Source organism: Rissa tridactyla, chromosome 2, assembly GCF_028500815.1.
Source record: "Rissa tridactyla isolate bRisTri1 chromosome 2, bRisTri1.patW.cur.20221130, whole genome shotgun sequence".
NCBI lineage: Eukaryota > Metazoa > Chordata > Aves > Charadriiformes > Laridae > Rissa > Rissa tridactyla.
The window spans coordinates 66,679,931-66,703,766 of NC_071467.1; the positions used below are offsets into that span (position 1 = coordinate 66,679,931).

Below are 23,836 nucleotides of genomic sequence, written 5' to 3' on the forward strand. Positions count from 1 at the left end.
AGGTTAAAGTCCTGCTAACTTGACCTAAAGACACCAGCTGGAACACAGGAAATTCTATGTCAACATGAGGAAAAACTTCTTTACTTTGAGGTTTTACAGAGCACCGAAACAGGCTGCACAGAGAGGCTGTGGAGTCGCCTTCTCTGGAGATACTCTAAACCCACCTGGATGCATTCCGGTCCAGCCTGCTCTAGGTGACCCTGCTCTGGCAGGGAGCTGGACTAGATGATCTCCAGAGGTCCCTTCTAACCCCTACAATTCCATGATTTTAATCTTTTTACTATCCATTAGGAAATGACACACATGATGCATTTTAATATCCATCATAAGGGACTGAACCAATCTCCCCCCCGCCCACACAGACTTTACATTCACCTAGGCAACACCAGTGTTTTCCACATATTGCAACTTCCCTGCCAAGCAATGGACAAAATTCATTATGCTGTAGTGTAAAAGTCTTACCATATATTCGAGCAGCAGTGGCTTGTAAACTTTGTAGTAACTCCTTGTTCGAACGAGAAGCAGCAGAATGAATGATATCAATCAGCTGATTCGAAAGCTCAGGGTTTTTCAAGCCAAGCAGAGCAAGCTGCTGAGGTAAACCAGCCAACCAACGAGATAAAACTTTGCTTCGACTTCTAAAGAAAAGAAGGAAAGTTAGTTGGGGAAAAAAGACCAAATCAAAACAACAAAAACCCCACAAACTTACTCTTTCCAGTCTTGACTAAGTTGCTTTAATGTCAGGTACAATTAAATTACAATGAAATGCAATACTGTGATTTGCTGAGACCATTTCACCAGATCTGAGCACACTGGTGTGCTGCTGCAGTTACATCAGAAGTAGTTATTTGCTCCATAGGTTTTGCACTGCATATTTTCAACTCTTGCACAAAGTATTTGTTGACCTGACAGTAAGCTGGCAAAGCAACATTTCCGTTTATCATTAGTTTTATCAGTTTATATTTAATGAGCTATGAGTCAGTCTAAAAAGCCATGAGACTACTACACCCTCAGTATTACTGAACCCCCCCAATCAAGCTCCTACTCTTCACACCAGACTTTCAAATTCAATTCTACCTTCGCTGGTGTCTTGCTTGTCAATTCAGTTACCTCTTAAAGCCGAATGAAAAACCAGAACTGGTGGAACACAGCACCAAATAACTTTATTAACGAAGCGTATTGTGTCAGACACTCTCCCCTTTCCCATGCAGACATTCATCACATAAGGCTACCCACCATGTTGGCAAAGTACAGTTTGCTCTTATATACATGCTAGCTTGTTCCTGATTACCTGTTTGTCCTTTACATGTTCACATATTAATTCCAAGTAAACGGCCATATGTATCTTTCCAGGGACCAAGACAAGGCTCATCAACCCAAAATTCCCCAGATGCTCTTCAAGATGGGTGAACAGCAGTCTTTTTCCAGTCATAGAGAGTCTCCCACAGTCACCATGCTTTTTCACAGGTGACAAACAATGGCCTCACTTGCACAATTTTCTCAGCACCCTCAGGTACATCTCTGCAAATCTACCTGGCCCATGGACTTCACTACATTCACCTGATCTGAGTCCTCACTTGTTAAATTTAAAGAGGCTTTTTACGTAAGACCTTACTTGTTTTGCTGGAATGCCGAGCTTTCTATTGACTCTACCCAGAGCCTCAAGCAAGCACAAATGAGGTGTTTTGGCCAATTCAAACATGAGTGGAAGGGATCCAAAGCTTAGGTTGCCCTTGCAGCTCTTACAGCTTGGCCTTTCTTGGGCATAAATAACTACAAATAAAGTCAACTGAATGAAGTATCAGATGATCTTGTTCAAAGATTACAGTACTACCATGTATCTTCTGCTACAGCTTAGTACCTTTAAAAATTACACTTGCTTATTTATCCCACAACTTTAGTACACAGGCAGAAGGAGAAAGATCAATCACAGGATTATTGTTGGCAACTGCCTGGCTGAATTTTACATTTAAAAAAATCCTGTTAGTTGTTAAGTGCGCCAATTTTTGTTTTGTACAAATACACGTCTTCCCTCTTTTACCATTCCGTGAGGTAATTCAATTCTGGTTTATTTCTCATTTTTTCTGATCAGGTGATGATTCTAAACTGTATGTCACCAGCAAGTTTCTATTGGCACGCTCCTGCTTTGTGTGCCGGTCATTAACAACAGCATGAAGTTTAGCTCAAGAGAGCTCTGAGGAACTGTATAAGCAGACTCTCTCCAGTTTTACCACTCTTACTGTTATCACCTATGTACTGTAACCCACTGTACACATTCCTATTCTTTAAGTGAGATGCCATCTTCTATACCAAATCCAGATTGCATTACCTGCCTTTAAAGGTAATAGTCAAAAGTTCTTACTACCTGCATTTTCACACACTAGTTCTTCTCAAGTCTCTGGAATAAAATTTACCTAATCCTCCTCTTTTGCATTCATTTGACAGCATTCAACACAACTTTGTTTACAGCACTGTTGCTTCCATATCTGAGGACTCTGACTATCCCTTGTGTTTGACACAAATTATAATAATCTTTATTGAAAAATGTGACAAGATATTGAAGGACAGACTGAATTAGTCTTAATTTCAGATCCACTTCTTTCCTTATCCTATAGTGTGATGGTTAAGAAGCTTTTGCTATTTTCACATCCTATGAAAAAAATTCAGCTTGATATTTAGGAATTGCTATTTCTGACCTGTTTGTCAGAAAAATAGGAATGAAAACAGTTTGCTTATCAATTCCTTTTTCCCCATTTTCCCTAAGTGCTGTTAACTTCAAACACCCCCTAAAAGCTGGTCAGGAAACAGCAAAAAAACTTGGACAAGCTTCACCCTACCCTAAGACAAATTTCTGTTTGTATTTATGACTTGACTTTCCAGACCTCCTTCCCTATTCCAATCAATTGGCCTCCTCTTACTTCAGGAAAACTTCACTACTTAGGTATTTTCTTTCCTTTAAACATCTTCGGTGCTGAGCTTTAAAATTTGACAACCTCCATTATAGCTTGGCTTTTATTTACCCTTCCTAGCTCAAACTGAAACAATCTTATAAACCAATCCTATCTTTCATGGGCTACAATTTTTACAACACCATGGCTTGTCAAATCAAGTATCATTTATAAACCAAAACCCATCAGCTTACTACTGAAGTGATGATTACATGAAAGAAGCTGCCAAGCATAAATCAAGAAGTTTAAAGTAGATCTTTGAAAAGTGTCAACAAGAGTAGCATAATGATGGTAGAAATTATTTCATTTTCAAAAGACCTAACAAAATGCCTCACCAAAACTTTTAAAGAAAACTAAGTATCCATGACATAAGAGGGAAGGATCTTGTATAAAGAGATTGATTGTGTCTAACAGCAGGAAAAGCCTGGAGAAGAGACAAATGAAGTGGGTGAGTTGGAGGTAAGATCAACAGAGGTCTCAAATCACTTGACATGCAAATGGTGGATGGGAATAAAATGTTTGCTTTCTCTTCCCACAGAAGAAGTGGGGTTGGTATCAAATAAAGCTAAAAGGAGCCGAGATTAAAACAAACAAAACTTGGTCTTCAGACAGCTGCGGTTTGCCACTCCTTGACAGAAGATGCTGCAGTTCCTCTTGATTTAGACCGGTCCAAGGAATGACCAGAAAAGCTCATGCAAAAGCCATCCACTGAGCGATACTAAACACACAAAAGCGCTGTGCAGTGAGGAAATACAGGCTTCAAACAGTTGTAAGCTTAGAGTACTACAAAAAAAACCCCAACAATACTTGTCTTCTTCCTTGCAATACTTGCCTTTCATCTCACATAGGTCAGCACCGAAGGCAAGTTGAGGCTAAATAGCCTTGTAAGTCTCTACCAGTATATACATGAATATGTGTGCATGTATACATGCACACACACACTGTATATGCATATATACACACAAGGACTACACATATGTGTGTAGCAATTAGCAGTGAAGATAACTAACATCAAGACCAAAATATTGATTCTGAACCTTGTAATAAATCAATCAAGTTTTCTTTCACAGGGCAACAATAGGACAAAAGCTCCTACCCAGCCATTGAATCAGATACACCTAAAAAATAAACAGCTTCACTTAAATGTCCTTGGAAAGTGCTCCAACAAGAATTCTGCTCCCTTAAACTGCTCTTGACGAGCTTCTGAGAAAAAAAAAAATATTAAAAAATGAGAGCAGTCACAGGAGTGCTGAAGAAGCTATGATGTCAAACTGAATGCAAAAACATGCATGTCATCCAGGATCTACTGCGCAGTCTACATCTTGAAGAAATGAAAAAAACCCACATTTGTTTCTAAAGGAAAGAAATGGATCAGTATGGTACACAAACATTATGTCACCTTATAATGTCTTGTCAGACGTAAGTGCAATTATCCTTTTTGCAAAGAATTTTTGAGAGTTCATTCTTCTGTTACTGAAAACGTCACAATTCCATGTAGAAGACCAAGAGGAACAGCAAAAACACTAATGTTATTTGTGATGTCTAAAGATAGCAAGTTAAAGCTTTCCAGATGGACAAATGATTACATGAAACTGGATGAGATGCTCAAGACTTCCAGGTAAGTACAGAAAACAGTTATGTAACCTCAAGGAAATTAGTCACTATAAGAAAGAGCTGTTTTTCACTCTGGGTGAAAAGAGGAGGACAATGGGATATTCCCAAGCATTTTTCCTGTCTGTCTTTTAAATTATCTATACTTACAATGTTCATAGGGTAGTGTTAGATATTTCTGGCTGTAGATCTAATTACATGTACTCAGGCATTAAGACAATGTAAGATTTAACAAAGCAAAGGAGTTGCAGAAGAGACTAATCTTCCCAAAGCTTGACTCTGGTAGTGGCTACCAGTACTTCTGGGGGCCCTGGTTTGATTTTTACCTAGTAGCAGAAACAGGTATCATGGGTATGATCTTATGTCCCTTTGCAGTTCTCGAAGAAGGTAAGATTAGTGCAGCCTGATCTATATTTAAGCATTTCACGTAGCTGGAAACAGAAGACTTGGCTGAAAAATACCTTCTGGAAAAGTTAAAATTGGAGACAATGTGGTCAAATCTTATGATGAAAATGTGTAATAACAGCAATATAGAGAATAACCTCCTCTTACTTGAAGAAAGTCAGATATCTAATAGATGCATGAAGCTGGGAACCTAAAAAGGACACGAACATTTTCTTAAACCTAGTCTCTGTAGAAACACACACCCAAAACAATAGAAGAAAACTTTTCTTAAAGAAAATAAGTACAAAAGGTTAGACATGCACTACCAGAACCACACAAGGCACAAAGTCACAAGTCCATGACCTCAGGCTGAAGTGACGGAGATGTCCCACGGCTAGCAATGTAACTCAAAATGTCCCACTGTCAAGCACATGCTTGACACATCTACTGACTACCACACAATCAGTAACAATGAGCTTGCAGCAATGTACTTCAAGTTAAATTTTAAATCATTAAGATCAATCTAGTACTTCCGTTAAGAAAAAAGACAACTAAGCTAATACACATCTCAATGTCACAACTCACAGAGAACCTAAACTTTCAAATTTCAGTGACATGGAGCCAAAACAGATTCAGAATGAAGTTTTATAACATCTACACGGAAATTAAGTAGTCTAACATTTGAAATAAATACACTGTGTTGAAATGAGAAAGAATACACAAATGGTTTTTACCTGATTCTTTGAGTCCTCAAATCTTCTTTTTGGTAAACTCTGCTAAAAAATTTCAAAAGCAATGTACGAACAGGAAAGAGGAGATTCCTTTGCTGGTATAACGTATATACCGCTTTTATCAAGGGTTCTGTTGCCACTAGAAAGAAAATATAATAAAAACCTGAAGTAGTGCTTTTTAATATTCTGATTTTATACATACATACACAGAAGAGCTATAATCTGCATATGCAGCTATCTACATTTAACTCCACAGGGAAGTACGGAAATGTTTTAAAAAAACTACTAAATAAACTTCTAAACCATTGAAACACCACCTTCTTGTGTAGCTTGTGAAAGAACCATACAAACGAATAAAGATGACGCGTAAGTGAAAACTTCAGACCTTCTTGAAGACAAGACAGTGCACAGGTTGCAACATAACTGAGAACCAGTAAAGTCCTGCTTTTCTGCTCAAAATAGGCAACCCTGAAAAATGCAACTGCACAGATACCAGCATGCTTTTGTGGCATAATTCAGAGAAGGTTGACTATGGTCTTACTTAATCTCTCATTCATTAGCTCTTTTTTTTTTTTACTGAAATTTCCCCTCTTTTGATTTCTATTGCGTTCTAAAAAAATTTTTATTGAAATGGATCATTTTTTTTTCTTTTGCATTGTCTTCTAAAGAAGACATACTCTCCCAGGCCCTTAATCTCAATGTCAGATAGGTATTAAACAAATCAGAGTCATATTTTTGGTATGTACCATTTTTTGCAGTATCATCTGACACAAAGTTCAGAATTTCTAGAGCAACATTAAAAAAAAAAAATCAAGGAAGGAAACTTTTCTTCTTCCACAGAATCACATAATGGTTGAGGTGGGAAGTAACCTCTGGAGGTCATCTGGTCCAACACCCCTGCTCAAACAGGGTCAGCTAGATCTGGCTGTCCAGGACCACATCCAGACAGCTTCTGAGAATCCACAAGGCTGGAGACTCCACAACCCCTCTGCGCAACCCGTGTCAGTGCTTGGTCACCCTAACAGTGAAAAAGGGGTTTCCTTATGTTCAGACAGCATCTCCTGTGTTTCAGGTTGTGCCCATTGCCTCTTGTCACTGCACACTGCTGAAAAGAGCCTGGCTCCATCTTCTTTGGACTCTCCCTTCAGGTATTTACATGCATCGATGAGATGCCCCCTGAGCTTTTTCCAGGCCAAACAGACCTAGCTCTCTCACCCTTTCCTTGCAGGAGAGATGCTCCAGTGCATTCATCATCTTCATGGCCCTTCGCTAGACTCTCTCCAGTACGTAAACATCTCTCTCATACTAAGGAGCCCAAAACTGGACACAGCACTCCAGGTTTGGCCTCAGCAGCGCTGAGTAGAGGGGAAGGGTATTTCCTCTACAGCTAGTAAATGAATTTAATCTGACATCTAGTCAGGCTTTTAGTACTGCACAAGGATTATCTTGAACGGATGAGATAAATTGTCCACACAGATACAGATCTGTAAGGTAAAAAATTTCCTACTTGAAGTGAAATTCCTGAACCTTTACACGATCAGCAGACAAGACCCATACATATTAATCTTTTGGAATTTAATTTAATTTTTTTTAGGCTTAATTATTTTCTGCATTCCCAAGGAAAGTTATTGCACTAAAATGGCCATTTTGGTTAGAAAAACACCAGTCATTTTCCACTATCTGGTTAAAGTTTGGTAGACAAAGGAAAAAAAAAAATAAAAAAAAATATCAATGTTTCATTACAAGGAAAAGTGTGAAGTATCTGATTTAACAGTCTAACAATAGTTTGGAAACTGCTCTCCTGAGCAGCAACTCTTCTGCTTTAGCTCTGCTGAGGAGACAGGCACATCTCTGGCTGTGGACTATTATTTGCCTTCAATGGGAAAATAAATTAGGAGTGGAATGATTATTTATTACCTTTGTCATCAGGGACATAGGAATAGACAGATCCCTACTTAAAATGGATTTGGAAGGAGATACAATTAACTGCCAAAATATGAGGGACATTTGACATGTTTTCAATTTACAACACTAACAGTGAAACCTGCTGCTAAGGGCAAAGCATTTTCTATAAACTCTACTTGGCTGCGTGGCTGTGCAATTCACTTCTACCAGACTGCCTGCCACCTTTAGACTTACTGAAAAGTTCCTTTCTTAAAATCCTACATCAATCACTTAATAGACATGTCAAACAAGGTCTCATCTGATACACAATCAAGTAGTACTTGAAAAGCAAAAAGAAAAGCCAAACCAAAAATACTGTACTGGTCCTGCAAGTCACAACTGGAAATATGTTTTCTCTTGGAAAAGGATTCAAATCTAACACCTTGGAAACTGCTGTAGAATATTTTCCATCAGAACTATCTTGGTATTTCATGTCCTCACAGAACTGGAATGGTCATCTGACAGTACTCAAGGGAGCCAGCTACATTAATAATTTTAAATAAGGACTGGGATATTAATGTATCATGCACATCTACATCCTAGTAATTATTTTTTTCACTGAAGAAAACTCATCTTCCCATTTACAAGAATATCTTAAGAAGTAAAAACAGAAAATAGACACACAAGTATACCAATGCTTTGCATATCAACAGTATGAATTTAACAGCATTCCTAAAAATCAAGCAGTTTTCAATGCTATATGGAGGGACATGACCATGAAATTCAATTTACCTCTATAGACAAAATACATTATGATGTAACAACTGAGGATATAAGAGGAAGTGACCTGAAAACGCTAGAATAATTCAAGTTCTTTGTCAGGGCATAATTTTGCTTTTCAGAAATCACTCGTACCTTACCTTTGTTTTGCTGTATTTGCATTAGTCTCCAAGTCACACCAAGCAATCTGTTCACCTGCTTGCTATTCAGCTTGCTGCCATCCTGAAGAGTATCTGTCACAAATTTCCTTATCATGTCCAGCCAACCAGAATCCATCTGAAGTGTTGCAGTGCTCGCTAGTGAAACCATTATGTCACACAAGGTTAAGTTCAGTAAAAGATGGTCTACACTGTTTGAGGATGTCATACAATACTTGTTGCTAACGGGGAGGGTGGAAAAAAGAAAAGAGAGAGATTTCAAAAAAAATATTTTGTGCCTTTTAATATATGTTACTTTGGTACAAATTATACTATGTAGAAAAAAAAAATTCAACTGTTAAAGTTTAAAAGCCAATACCCATTTTAAAAGTCTTCACATTTGACATTTGGGTACTTGAAAATTTTTGTTCTGCCACCAAAACATCTATTTCTCATATTTATAGTAGCTGCAAGAGCCAAAGCTCTAAACTCAATCTCTATGGCTGGTTTCTCCTGTTTGACATTTTTACTCTGGCCTAGCAGCACTTTTAGGTGACTGAAACCAGTAGAAGAAGGCTAAAAGAAAGTAATCCTTAGTTTCAGTTTCTTCTGTGAGAAATCACATGGATTTTGTCATTATCACACAATGACAAAAAGCACCATGAGCAGCATAGAGAAATCCAGTTATGTACTTTTTTTCCGAACTCATGTGGAGTCAGAATCACATTTTTCACCATCATAATATTCTGTAGAACCACCCTGTTGCCCTACAGATGTTTGAAAGACAAAATTAAGGCATATCAAGAAAGGAATCAAGGGTACTATGGCTTGACACATCTACTTGCTGATTAGTCACTCAAAAGTATACAAAAAAAATCTCACAGCATTTATCTACAGAAAGCTGCACAACATGAATGCCTACATTCAGAACACAAAGTAGAGCTGTGAAAACAAAATAACCAAAAGCACTTCCACCTGCACAAACACAAGTGTAGTCACTCTTCAGTTCAGAGACAACCATTACAGTATGAGTAAATAAATCTCAAGCTTTGGACATCACTTATACATGGCATAAACACTAATAACTTGCATGTTCAGAATATGTAGATACTAAGCACTATCAGTAGTAGTCATAAATTTCTGCAACATTTTGCAAACTGGAGAAGGAAAGAAGCCTCAAAATGCCACGCGAGGTTTCCAAATGCAGGCCTTTAACACAAATACACTGGTAAGCAAGGAAAACAAAAGCAACTATTTTTATTTTCATGGCATGAAGCTAAGTTTCCAGAAGTCTTGAAGTAACAAGACCAAAAAAACCACAAAACAAAAAAAAAAAAAAAAAACAAACAAAAAAAGAGTTTTACAGATTATTTCTCCTGCATGTATCCAACAATATACCTATTTTAAAGCGCAAGAACAGAGCAAAATCTAGTAGCAGAGTGAAGAAGGATCAAGAAAAGTATGGTTAGTCAGGGTTTCACCTGTAAGACAAGGTGGATGCATTGCCTAACTACTAATTCTGATTTTCAGTTTCAAGGAAGAGTGTTCAGGTCAAAACCTGAAAAAGCAAAACACCTTTTGGCTTTATGAACTTAATGGGTAAGACTTAGCTGAAATGAAAACATTAAAAGAAGAGCTATGGTGTACCTCTGATCTATGTGCTCTTCCAGGGAAGAGAAAATACAACAGTCAAAGTATCAAACAGGATTTCGGCCTCAAGTATACCTGCACCACGGTAGATATTTAGTATAAAGAGACCTCCTTCTACTACTACAGCCCAATCTGCAGGGGCACAGTTTGCAAGTATTTGAAACCAAGATAGATACCAGCTGATACCCATTGTACACACGCCAGTGTTTTATATGGACTGCAATGGCACAGAATGACTCCAGAACAGACTTAGCATGAATATAGTCTCACATGTGGGAGCTGAGAGGAGAGGCAACCTGCTACCAGCCTGTACCAGAACAAAACTGGTGCACCCACTCTGCCAGCTCAATATTGCAGAAATGTGTGAGTGTTTGACTTCCCCTGCTTTGACACACAGCACAGGTACTGCTTTGACACACAGCACAGGTACAATTTGTCCCATCTCCCCTCTAGCTGTGTTTATCCAGCCCTGTAATACAGCCATAGAAGAGTAGATGTGGGTGGAAAAAAAAAAAGTTTTCATTTTGATGTAATTCAGCAGTCAACTGAAGAAAACATGCAGAAATATGAAACTAGTCAGACTAACCCAAATCACCATTTAGCAATATGCAAATTCCTGATGAAGCATTCAATAAAATACTTTCATTTCTCTAAGACAGAATTTTAATTTCTAGTGGAGGCTATTCAGATGACTTCCTATACAATACTTTTACAAAGAACAACAAAAACTTCTCAATTCAAAGCAATGCTACCTTCCTATAAAAACTTCTCTACAGATCTTCAAGGAATATGCAATAAAAAGGTTTCTTTTCCAACATTAAAAACTTAGTACTGGATAAAGCATATGACTCAACATTATCTCATTTTATGAAATCAAAAGCTGTAACATGACACTGATTTTATTCTTACCCTTTGCACGAATCTTTCTTTTTGTGCTTTACTGTTTCTTGTAAAGAATAAGGAAAATGACGCATGAAGTAGTGCTTGAAATCAACAAGGTAATTCATTCGAAGCCATAGCTCCTATTAAGGAAAATAAACAATAGACAGAAAACATGGTAGTAACTGAAATACATCAATGCAATCATCTTCCAAAATTCATTACTCGAATCAATGAAAAACAGGAACTTTAGCTTCCGTTTGCATGTTTCCATATGTATTTAATTTCAGACGTAAATGTGAAATCCTGTGCATGAACCTGAAGGTCCACAAAACAAAGGAGTAAAATTGCTATACATCAGGGTTCAGTGATACCATTTAATCCAAACTGACCAGTATATTGTCTTAGCACATATTAATGTGGGTATACACAATATTAAACCAAGTGAGTTACAGATGTGAATTGAAAGTGTTTTTATATCAGTTTATCAGGGTACTTAAAATCAGAGTGAACTCTTGATTTACTTGCAGTGACAGTCCTAAGTTTTCCATTAGGACATATCCTGACACTGCCTTCATCTTTCCCCGTCATCAGTGTACGTGTAGTTCAAAGCCCACTGACACAAAACATTTTCCAGCAGAAAGGTCATCCTTACAGAAAAAGGATTTTTTTTTTTTTTTTCCAAAACTTAAAAATAATTTTACTTTGTGGGTTAGCAGACACTAACACTCCACAAACTGTCCAGCAGACCTCATCACAAAAAAAAGTCTGTACTGCTATCAAATTGGTCAGGCAGAAAAATATTTTTGATATTCAAGTATTAAGAACAGAGAATGACCATTAAACTATTTCAAAGATTAATAGCTTTCCAGTAGGCATATTCATAGTAGTTTTCCAAAGTGTTTTTAACAATCACTTTGGCCCGTAAGTCCGAGGGCTATTAAATAAGCTAAGCTTCCATTTTCAAACTGAGACACTTGAATGGATTTTATATATAAAGGTGACTATAAAGGCAAAATAAGATAAACCGTATATCTTCTCTAAAACACAGTACGCTCCAAAAAAAAAAAAAAAAAGTTGTATGGACAATCAGATTTTTTTATCCAAAACGTCCCAAGGTTATAATGCAACTGCATATGCCTAAACCAGCACATCTTGACTCAGGAGCACTCCTTTCATGTGACTGAAATCAGGCACCCTATGGCCAAGGGCAGCAGCTCTGCAGTATCCTAAAGAAAAAGGCTAGGGGCAGCAGGCTGCCACAGTATTTACCTGGCCAACAGTCTGCTTTCTGCCTGCTTCCAAGAGGCTTTCTACAAAAGATGAAAGGGGAACAGCATGTTTTGTTCAGGCACACTGAATCCATCCCTCTGGCTGTGTATGTTGGATAGCTCTTGTCTAATGGAAGGATTCCACAAATGATTCCCCGTAATTATTCTATATGTAGATTTTTGTTTAGCAAATGGACCTACAGTCCTATACACAGGTAAAACAAAGAGCTGTCAAGACCTTCCTTCCAACTACTCTCAATAGCCAAAATGGAGAAAAGGGTGTTCTTTTTCCAGTTTGCAAAAATCTTCGGAAGAGCAACATAAGTTACAAAAAAACAGCAATTCATTTATCAAAGTAAAAGACAGACCAAATAATTAAGGCAAAAAAACCTTCAAGGATATTTTATAAAATTCTTATTGAGGTTTTGATTCAGTGTCTTGTGATACTACCAATCATGACACAACAATGTAGGCTGCACCAAGCAATTACAGGATCTCGTATCACTGTCATCCCTAACTTTCCAAGGGTTTAGGGCTTGTTCATTTACACGCCCCCACCCTCCGAATTTTTTCAACACATAAAACCAAGGAACGAACAACTCCATTCTACACTTTGTTCAAATTTATATTCTAGAGGATATCCAGGAGACAAAATGCTCCTCTTCTCCAAAACCACTTTCAGTTTCAAAAGTTTTTGTGCTGCAGCCTGCCAAGAGGGATATCAGTGAGACTATCAGTGAACTCATGGCTCAGTTCAACAGATTCTTTTCTAAAGTAAGAGACTTGACAAAATCCAAACTCAAATTCTACTTAAAACCAAGGCCTTTTGTCTCTTAACAAAATATTTCCACTACTTCCAATCACCAAATCACTAGCTTCTGATCAAAACAAAATGAACTGTCATTATTATGCCACAGATCACTTCTCCCTTACCATCTTGTATGTTTCATCATGTCGCTTTGTGAGTTTCCACAATAAATGTATTATACTAAGCACTTGCTGCATAAGCTGCTGAGATTCTGATTCCAAAAGGTTTCCAAGAATGGGAGCTGATTGTGCAGGAGATGCTTCAATCCAGCACTCAATCAGTAATGGAATTATTATCTCAATGAAACCTTTTAAGTTTTCAGCCGAGGACAGGCCTTTTTCTGCACTGTCCATTACGCTCACCAGAGACCTAAACAACAAGAGCAAACAAAAAAAAAAAAAGAGAGAAAAAAGATAAAGATCACACCTTTAAAAACAGACTGGAGAAATACCACTTTCCGGCTTTCTGAATAACAGGAAAAATTACTTTTTTAATACATTAAATATTTGCTTGCTTTCTTGCTAGATATTTCAGTAAGAAAAAAAGGGAGTTCAAACCATCTACAACAAACCTGCTCCCGAGTCTCCCTGCAAGTTTGTATGCTTCTGTAACAACGTCTTAAGATTTCAGTATTTCTTTCCCCATTGCTACATGTAAAGTCTATAAAGTGGAGAAATATGATTTGCATTATCATATCACCTTCAACCAACACATAAGAATTCACTGTACTCAGCACAACAAAATAAAAAAGCTTTACGTTTTAATCTCCTTGCAGCAAAATAATGAAACTGACTACAAGGTACTGTCAAATGCATGAGGTTTATTACAGTTAATAACGATCTCCAGTTGTAATAAACATTATGGTTGTTCATATTAATGGGAAAAAAAATATAATTCTGCAAAAATATAACTTCGGTTCCCACCTGATGTTTAACTCTAATGCTCTGGAGTGCAACTAGCTGGAAAATTATAAAAATGATCTGATAATGAAGTTAAACAAAAGTTATCAAAAAATGAAGAGATATAGTTTAAATTAAAAGAACTCCTCCCAAAATGCAAAAAAAGCCAAGGACTTTCCCCCCTCAACCACCTTATAACACACCATGTTTCAAAAGGGATTATCAGCACAAATGACCAAATCCCGCTCCTGGATGAATCCAGGCAATTTGTATCCATTTAAAAAAAAAAAAAAAAAAGATTCTTAAAAGAAAGAAACTCCTGAATAACTCCTGCTAATTTTAAGCAATACAAAAGCTTCTGAAAGGGTTTCCAAATAACAAGAGAACTTAAAAAAAAAAAGGTAACAATAATTTTGACTGAAGATTTCGGGCATGGTTTTCCGTTAGTTTGTTTTCTAACTCACAGCAGGGAATTCCCATGATAATTCTAACTTTCTAATACACATAAAATCGTACACTGAACCTCCTGTTAAACTCCTTTCTATTTCAGTGATAGTCTCCAAGTGATTTTTTTCTTTACATATACACCCAAAATAGGATCTGAAAAACTATTCACTTTCTTTCCACAGACAGGGAGGGAAGTTCTGTTTAGAAATATTTTAATTCCGTATTGGATTAAAGAGGTAAAGCAGTTTTTCCTGGTCATCCTGTCATTTTCAAGTTATCCAATTAGTTATAGCCTTCTATAAAGCTACATTTCTCATGCTGTTGTGATCATCTATAATATGAACATAATAGAAAACTTCACTCTGTCATTTCTCTCTGGTTGAAATTGGTATCTCAAGAAAATTACTAAATCAAAACAAACCCAAGTATTAACAAACTGTAAAAGAAGCAGGGAGAAGACATCTGTAAAGGAATAAAAAGAGTGTGAGACAAATGCAGGCTCTTTTTCAATCAGGGCAAGATGGGAGAGAGAATATAGATTTCCAGCAAAAAATAAAATGGACAAGTGGAAACAGCACTGGTCATAAGAAAAAAAAGTGTTAGTTTTATCTTTATTATCTACTACAAACTATCAGACATCTTAAATTTTTATTAAGCTTAGTATTAAATGCAGCAACCAATGTATGCAATTAATGTAATATGGCTTATTTGTCCCTTTTTTGCTGCCCTATGTCACCCTTCTATGCCACAGACACTGCAGTAAAGACACCAGTTTCTTTCAGACTATAAAGAGAGTTTAGGGCAAATGGTTCCAACTCAGGCATTTAACTCTCAGTCATCTAAAGACACAGCAGACAAATCCCATCTTCCAGTTCGAACCCCAATGAATTCTAGAGCTTCACTGGACAAGCCAATTGATACCAAGACCATAAGCTCACAGAAAAAGCCAGGTTGTCCTGTAAATGCTATGCCATGACAGGACTATGAATTCAGCTGAGATTCTGAAATGTGAGTAACTGGCTGAAATAGTTCTGAAGTAGCAGTCTTTAATTGTTTCTCTGCAAATAACATCTGATGTCACAGGTGTATTCCAGAGCTCCAGAATTCGAGCAATCTATTTCTGGAACACAAAAAAAATCTCCCCATTAAACAGTGAATGAAACCTGAGAAGCTGGCAACACACACTTGAAGATTCCTACAAAAGTATAACACACACACCCTGCAACCATTTCAGTACTTTTCTCAAACAAGGGATGGAAAAAGAAAGAAAAATCCATGCCAAAAGGGATACTCCACCCAGCTGCCGAAAGCATCTGGGCAAGAATACTTGGCATAGCTTTCAAGAAGCCACATTTCTCAAGATAAGACTTCTCCAAATATTCACGGTTAACAACAAAAAGGGTCAATAAAATCCAACTGCCAGTAACAGATGATGACAAAGCATTACTGTAATCTGTCCAGTACGCATTTGATTAGTGCGATATCCTTAGCAATATGGGTTCGCTGTATTCACTGAACTGGGAGGGTGTGATGTCAATTAAAGTGTTAATCTTTTTGTCACATATCTGCTATCACTATTCTTTAATCATAAGGTGACTCCCAGAAGCACTACAAAGCATATTACATTCATAGCGGTATGAAATACTACTGAGAGGAGTGGCAAGATATCTGTGTACCCCTTAAGCTGTCATTTTTCTTTAAAATGCCAATATTTTTATAAAGCAGGACCAAACAAAAGAAAACTGTAACATATCTGCCATTTGACAGTGAGTGGACAACAGAAATTCAGCAAAGGTAAGTCAAGGAAGTATAAAAGAAACAGAAAATAAGGACACAACTTTTTGCTGCTTAAAATAAGAAAAGTCATTAGAAGTTAGTAAGCTTTTATGGCTCAAAGTCTAAGCCAGGACACTGTCCTCCTTTTTTGTGTTCACTGCCAATTGCAGCAAAGAAACACTCAGTGGAGCAAATGAAGTGTATTTTCCTTTTATATCTTATGCACAGGTCACTCGATATACATATTTATTCACTATGCTTTGTCTTCCATCTTGTTCTTTTAAGTCTTCTTTGCTTTTCTCTGCAGCTTCGTATTGTCTTTTCTCAGCAGAAACAGAAGCTCTACCATTTCTCTTCAGCACCACTTCCAGTTCAAAAAAAGATGACACACCTTGGTATCACCACATTTAAGTTGTGAAGGCTTTCGATTTTTCCATACCTGAAATGTGTGATGCAAAAAGCAGCAGAGTCAGCACATAAGGCAGAGGATATATTCTAATAGTCTCCTAATTCATTGTAGTCTTTAATTCACACACAGTAGGAAGACCTAACACACAACAATAAAGTCTTAAGATTTGCATTGTTGAACCATCCAGCATTCCAAGCTCAGAATCTACACTTTTTACTAAACATTAATACTGCAAACTGATTCTGAAAATCCCTTTCTGTAATCATTAGGTTATCAATGAGGTGCCACCCCTACCCAATGAACTTGTAAGATTAAAAAGAAAGAGGAACTTTAAAAATTTAGCATTCTATTAGTGGTGTATGAAAGCCTACTTTTTAAAGAATAAAGTTGAAACTTCCTTGCAGTATTAGTGATGAGGCCATCAATACATACACACCGCAATTAGTTACTTATGGTTTGGTCAACTCATTATCTATAGTTAGGACTTAACTATACGTGCATTGATTTCTTTACACAAAACCACACATACAGTTTGAGATTTTGGAAGTACTCAAACGAGCATTACAGATGTTTTGCAACCTCTTATTAGAAGTAATTTCTGTCCTTGCAGAAGTGGCCACAGCAGAGGCCTGGGAATGCCTGTAGAAGGCCACAGTTGGGATTGGAAGAGACAGAACTCAACATCTTCAGATTACCAGAAAAGATTTCAGTGACAAGTACAACATCCACCACAGTAACTTCCACTCTTAGAATTTCGCAGATATCCACAAATCCAAACTGTACTGGCCTTTTGTGCAAAATTAATATACAAAAATATGCACAAATGCAATCAAATGAGAACATTTTAGTACCTTCTGCAGATGCCCCTTCTCTTTCCATTCTTCTGTTCTGCTGCCATCGGCTTGCTTTGCCAATCTCGACTTGGATTCTAGCAATATTTCCTTCTATTCTTCTGGCTCCTCCTCACGCTTGCAAACGCCTTTTTGAAAGTATTTATAACCACAGCTGGATCATGATGTTTCACCAAAATCTAGCTCCTCAGAAAAGCGGAATCCAGTTCAGGTGACACCAGATGTGAAGTTTATTTTCCTAGACCTTGGATACAATGCATCTTCAGCTATTACAGGGTATGGTGTATCACACACTGCATATCATTCAGGGCACAATACAAGAATCCTCTGACATATGGTGGTCCACAATTGTATGCTGCTGACTGCAGAGATGAAGTCCATAGGACTGTTTTGTGCTCAGCGCTGAATCCCTCCCCCTGCCTCAAGTGGCCTTCACTGGTCTAGTTTCCAACTACAGTTTTACCTGCAGCAGATATTGTTGGTCACGACTGAACTCCTATGCAATGTTAACAACCACTTTTATGAGAATAAGCTGCACATTTTACTTAGCTTAATGTAAATTTCCCATACCTATAAGTAATATGCTATCTACTGAGAGGAAGCCTAGGAGAGCGGGCACGGAATGGTCATTTTTGTATCTCCACAATAGAGATGAAAAACACCTGCTAATAATTCAGGCCAATAGAGAACAGCTCTTCTTCTGCACTTCAGTCATTCAAAGATACAAGACAGACATAGCAATGGATTAGGCGGTGGGTTTTATACCCTTTTCTGCCACTGACCTCCTACATGAATTTAGCGTAACTGCTTTACATGCCTTATTCAGTCTCCGCCAGCAGTAAAACAAGGATTGTGGTTTCTCTTCAAACCACCTTGGTATCTATGGATTAGAAGTGCTGTGTAACAACTCAACAGTTTCCACTTTTAAGGTCGTCATTCCAGGTCTCCTACCAGCAGGTATGTAACATCAATAGTGATGCACATCCGTGAGGATGCCAATGTTTAAAAGGTACCATGAAGTGGGGTGGGAGATTCCCCTCTAGTTTGAGGAGTGGGTGAATCAGAAAGGAGGAAGAGAAATAAAGACGGTTAGTTATTTTTCCTTTAACCTCAGCTCACATCTATTTTGAGTACTACTAAAAAACACACAAACCTTTCTGTAACTAAGCACACTACAATTTCTTCCATATTCATCAGCATGTCTCAGGTGAGATGTCTTTTATCCATAGCAAAGATATAAACCGGTGAATTGACTGAAAATATCTAGAATTGGAAACTCAGGAGAACTTCATACAGCAAGACACATCTTATCATGCTGTCTTTTTTTTTTTAAAAGGAGATATATTCAAAGAAAATAGACTCCTAAACTTATGGTAAACTTCTGAAGGTAAAAGCACAAAAATTCAGTAAAACTCATTATCACAGTATAAGAAACAAGCTTATGTTTAATGTAAAGAAATTTGCCTGCTTGCCCCCAGATCTATTTGATAACCTGTAGTTGTCAGTTATTTAACAACCTGTAGTTGTCAGTTCGCATTCAAAAATACGCTAGAGTTGGTCTTTCAAAATTATTACGAATAGCATAAAATAAAGCTTTTATCTGGTAACAGGAAAGTTCATGATATACACAATTATCTGCTGATTATTTCCATATTTTCAAGTCACTGCAGTAAGACTGCACGTTACACTAAATGCCCTAAAATATGGCTAAGGGACAATCCCACAATAAAAATTAAAGTTGTCTTCAACAGCAACAAACCGCAGTTAAACATTGTGATCTTACAGATGACATTATTTCCCAAATTAATGAACGTTATCTCACCTCAGTCTAAATGATGAGTTGATCTTTGGTTGTAAGCCACCGTTTTCAAACAGCTGTATACGTTGCTGATTATTTGCATGGACCTTCCAACTTACACATATTGGGTTCCTCACAGAACGAGGGCTATCCTTTTGTTCTTGAAGCCCTTCATCCTCTATTTCACTGGATCCATCTACCACTGCTTGGAGAAACTTCTTGAGCCTGGTAAGTACATTCAGCCTCCACTGCTGAGAAGTTACTCTGCGATTTGGGTTAACAGAGAGCATCCAGGAAAGTTTCTCTCTGCTTTTAAGTCTTTTTGAGAGTTGCTGGTGAGAAATAAGCTCTACAAAATTCTTCAACAATATAATGCTGCGGTCTGTGAGAAGAGCTGGGTATGCTTCCAATAAAACGTCCAAGACTTTTAATGAATCTTCCTGAATCCCCTCACTGATATGAGTCATGGCACTGGAGAGATGGGCACTTACCAAAGGAAAAAATGGAGCAATCTGTTCCGCTCTTATTTTTGAAGCCAAGAATTGCAGCAGGTGAACAGCTGCTCCTCTGACACCAGAATCTTTGTCTGTAAACACAGCTGCCACCTCACTTATTATGTTTGAAAGGTGTGCATCAATTACAAATGGATACTGAGACAGAAGATCTTTGAGCCCAAGAAGTGCATTATGCTTAATCCCAGGACTATAGTGATGCATCTGTGAAAGCAGATCCTACAAGAAAAGAAACATATGTACTTGCCATCATTATTACTTTGGGTTCTTTGAACTTCTCCACCTATTTCCAGTACATTTTTCTTAAACACTCAGAAATACGGCATCTATTCTTATGATGTACTGCTGTTCATAACAGCATAATATGTTCAGAACAAATACAGTATCAGTTTAAATCATAACAATGAACAAAACATCAAAATTCAATAACAGTAAAAACAAGATACCATGACTTGTCCTTCAGGTAACTAGATACTCCTCACTTTTAAGTTTCCGCACAACCCTACTGACTTAGCAGAGGGATGACCAAAAATAAGTCCACTCACATTCACTATCTAAAGTAGAACTATGAAACCTTAAGCTCAACAGCTTTCTTCAGTTTAAGCAGAGAGCTGAAAGAGATAGAAGACGATGCAAAGGAAGGAAAGCAGAACCACCACCCAAAGAAATGCAAAATTTTTTTTAAAAACATCATCTCAGGAAGTCTACATTTTAAAACCCTGTCCTTAAGTCACGATCCAGAAATTTCAAAAACAAAATGTTAATCCCCGATACATAATTCAGTGTGCAACTGTAGTTTTTGCACTGATGAAAACCTTTCCCTTAGTCCAGCAATTGAGCCATTAAATTAAAGGGTGAACTTATTGTCAAGGACAAAGAGGCTGTATTCAGATACTCTGATGAGTTTTTTTTAAGGTAAGGTTTTTTTAAAAAAAAAATAATCTTTTTTCCTAAACTCTAGTAAACATAGTAAACCTAGATAAATGACAAGTAATTTTCTGTCATTTCAGGATGTAATACCACAGCATACCTTTATGTTAAGTTTTCTATTTTGCGTAGGAAGCACTCCATCTTCTTTAAGCTGCTCAGGAATTTGTATGGCCTTTGTTTTGAAGGTAGTATCAGTTGCATTCTCTAGTTTAGGCTTTTTTTTCCCAACTTTTAATTTCACTTTCTGGAAATCTTCTTGATGTTTCCTTTTTTTAGTCATTCTGATTCTCTGCAAAAAGACATTCAGAATTTTAATTTGATTAAACACACTACAAACAAATATTATTTTCCACCAAAGAGCAGCAACTTCATAATGAAGGCTACTGGTTTTATACTTTTTCCTATGCATAAACTAGCATCCGCTCTAAGAAAAGATGCTAGGCTAAACAGACATGCAGACTGATCCAGTACAGCTGTTCTTCTAGCATCCAGAAAACATTCTGCTGCTGCTTTGATTGTCTTTGCTCCGAGAACAACTTTATTGAAAAAGATCACTTAAGTATTTGCATCTTCCAGTGCTTTATTGGAATAAGTTGCGGGGTTTGTTTTGTTCTAAAAAGTTCCTGCCAACAAGCAACCTTTTACATAGCTGACTCCTGTCAAGCCAGAAGAGCTCAGTGAACTGTCTCATTTAATTTGTACATTGTTTACTGTGCTGGTTTTGGCTAGGGTAGAGGCCTCAGTTTGCTTTCCCTTTGAGGGGCATCCAGTACACTTGGAATCAACTGCCCCAGGGATGGATACTGTCCTGCTTTCAGCTGGGATAGTTTTCTTCCTAGTAGCTGCTGTGTTTTGGATTTAGTATGAGAATAATGTTGATAACATATTCGTTTGTGGTTTTGATAAGTAATTCTTTTATTAAGTCAAGGACTTTTTCAGCTTCCCATAGAAGCTGAGAGGGAGCACAGACAGGACCAGCTGGCCAAAGGAATACTCCATACCAGAAACTTCATGCTAAGTATATAAACAGGAGTTGATCGGGGGGGTGGGAATCTGTGATCACTGCTCAGGATGGGCTGGCCAATCGATCATTGGGTGGTGAGCAACTGTACTGCCATCACTTATTTTGGATATTCTTTTACCATTATTATTATAATAATTTTCTCTTCCATTACTGTTCTATTAAACTGTCTTTATCTCAACAAAAACCCAGACTGCCATGGTTTAACCCCGGCCAGCAACTAAGCACCAGAGAGCCACTGGCTCACTCCCCCACCATGGGATGGGAGACAGAATTGGAAAGGTAAAAGTGAGAAAAAACTCATGGGCTGAGATAAAGACAGTTTAATAAGCAAAGAAAAAGCTGCATACACAAGCAAAACAAGGAATTCATTCACTGCTTCCCATCGTCAGACAGGTGTTCAGCCATCTCCAGGACATCACACAGGTCCATCACACGTAGCTGTTACTTAGGAAGACAAACACCATCACTCCAAACATCCCCCAGCTTTATCTGCTGAGCATGATATCATATGATATGGAATATCCCTCTGGTCAGTTGGGGTCAGCTGTCCCAGCTGTGTTTCCTCCCAGCTTCTTGTGCACCCTCAGCCCACTCACTGGTGGGGAGGTGTGAGGAGCAGAAAAGGCCTTGACTCTGTGTAAGCCCTGCTCAGCAGTAACCAAAACATCACTGTGTTATCAACGCTGTGTCCAGCACAAATCCAAAACATGGCCCCATACTAGCTGCTATGAAGAAAATTATCCCAGCCAATGTACCAACTTCATCATTAATAGCACAGTCTGCACAAGCAAAATCATGCGTTTAATCAGGCCTTCACTAGTAACAGCAGCATACAAAAATCTAAGAAAACTTCCACTACAAGCTAAAAAGTCCAGTCCGTGCATTTAAAAACAATAGCTAGAAAGAACAAGGAGGAAAAAAAAAAAGACATTAAACGGGCACATATAAAGTAAAAAAAAGACTGAAAAATTAAGTCATAGCTAATAAGGCATAAGAAATAAGGTAGCATGAATAGCTATACTTACAAGTCAGTCATACAGACATACTAGAACAGACGTGCAATAATCAAAACAAACTAAAATGCACTCTTCAGTTTCTGAACGACCTTTGATATATCTATCCTGATAAAAGTACTCTTAACTCTACCAGGTAAAAAAAAAAAAACCTCCAAAAAACCCCAAACACTACACCACAGGTTCCTTTATTTAATCTGCCTTCCTTCTGTCTCCGTACCTCTGAATTCATTCATAAAAAACTCCAGAAGCTGATGTCACAACACTCAGCATCACATACAAATTGTGCCTAGATTTCTGTTAATTAAGGCCATGAATCCACAGTCTGATGACTCCTAGAAGTGATTGTAAAAATTACTTACAATTTAAAAGGCGGAAGGGAGAGACAAGCACAAAGCCATTATCATGTTGGGGTTTAACATCTCACAACTTTCTATAACAGGTAATTTATAGAGCTGGTAATCTGAATACTTCCAGATGTCACTGTATGCAGTATGTATATTCAGCTTTAAAGGTCTGTGCTGTCAGGTACACAAACTTTTTGTTTCTTCTTAATATCTGAATTATACCGAAAAAAGTTGTGAACACAACATTCATATTTTAAAGATCAATAAAAACAAATTAAAAAGAAAATAACTGACTAAACCCAGAAATTTTTAAATAAAATATCCAAACAGTGATTCTTTTATGGTGGATACGATCATCATTCACTCTGGAAAATAAAATCCTACAGCTGATTTTCCCAGTGGACTTTGACCTGTAAATTTGTGCTGTATTACAGAATTTTGTATACACATCATCAGGATAATCATTAAGGAACGTTTTAAATACCTTTATAATTTTTTGTTCTTTTAAAACCAACGTAGCTGATTATACAAACATCTGACCACAACTTAATTTCTGCTTTTCACATGCTTAGCTTAACACAGCTATATGCAAGACCATTTAACTGATGTGAAATTTAGCATAAGTAACCTATCAACCGAAAAGGCTTCAAAAAAGCTTGGGGTTTGGTGCCAAAATAAAACGGTCGTTCAACGTCCAAGTATAATAACAAAGGTTTTATAAGCTTTTGATTTTTACCATATGCATCT

General features: G+C 37.4%; 1 protein-coding gene across 8 annotated transcripts in view; it reads right to left on the minus strand.

Annotated features, from left to right (window-relative positions):
* The window catches only part of TEX10 (testis expressed 10), a 60,232-nt gene that overhangs the window by 34,699 nt on the left and 1,697 nt on the right, over window positions 1-23,836 (minus strand). For 4 of the 8 annotated variants that reach the window (XM_054190250.1, XM_054190254.1, XM_054190253.1 and 1 more), the window contains 7 exons: window positions 20,806-20,994; window positions 19,288-19,994; window positions 13,209-13,452; window positions 11,035-11,147; window positions 8,479-8,717; window positions 5,678-5,813; window positions 463-638 (listed from right to left, as the gene is read on the minus strand). In XM_054190250.1, coding sequence (XP_054046225.1) covers window positions 463-638; window positions 5,678-5,813; window positions 8,479-8,717; window positions 11,035-11,147; window positions 13,209-13,452; window positions 19,288-19,994; window positions 20,806-20,985 — 1,795 coding nt within the window. In that variant the 5' untranslated portion in view covers window positions 20,986-20,994. The other 4 variants (XM_054190248.1, XM_054190252.1, XM_054190249.1 and 1 more) reach the window with 4 other exon arrangements.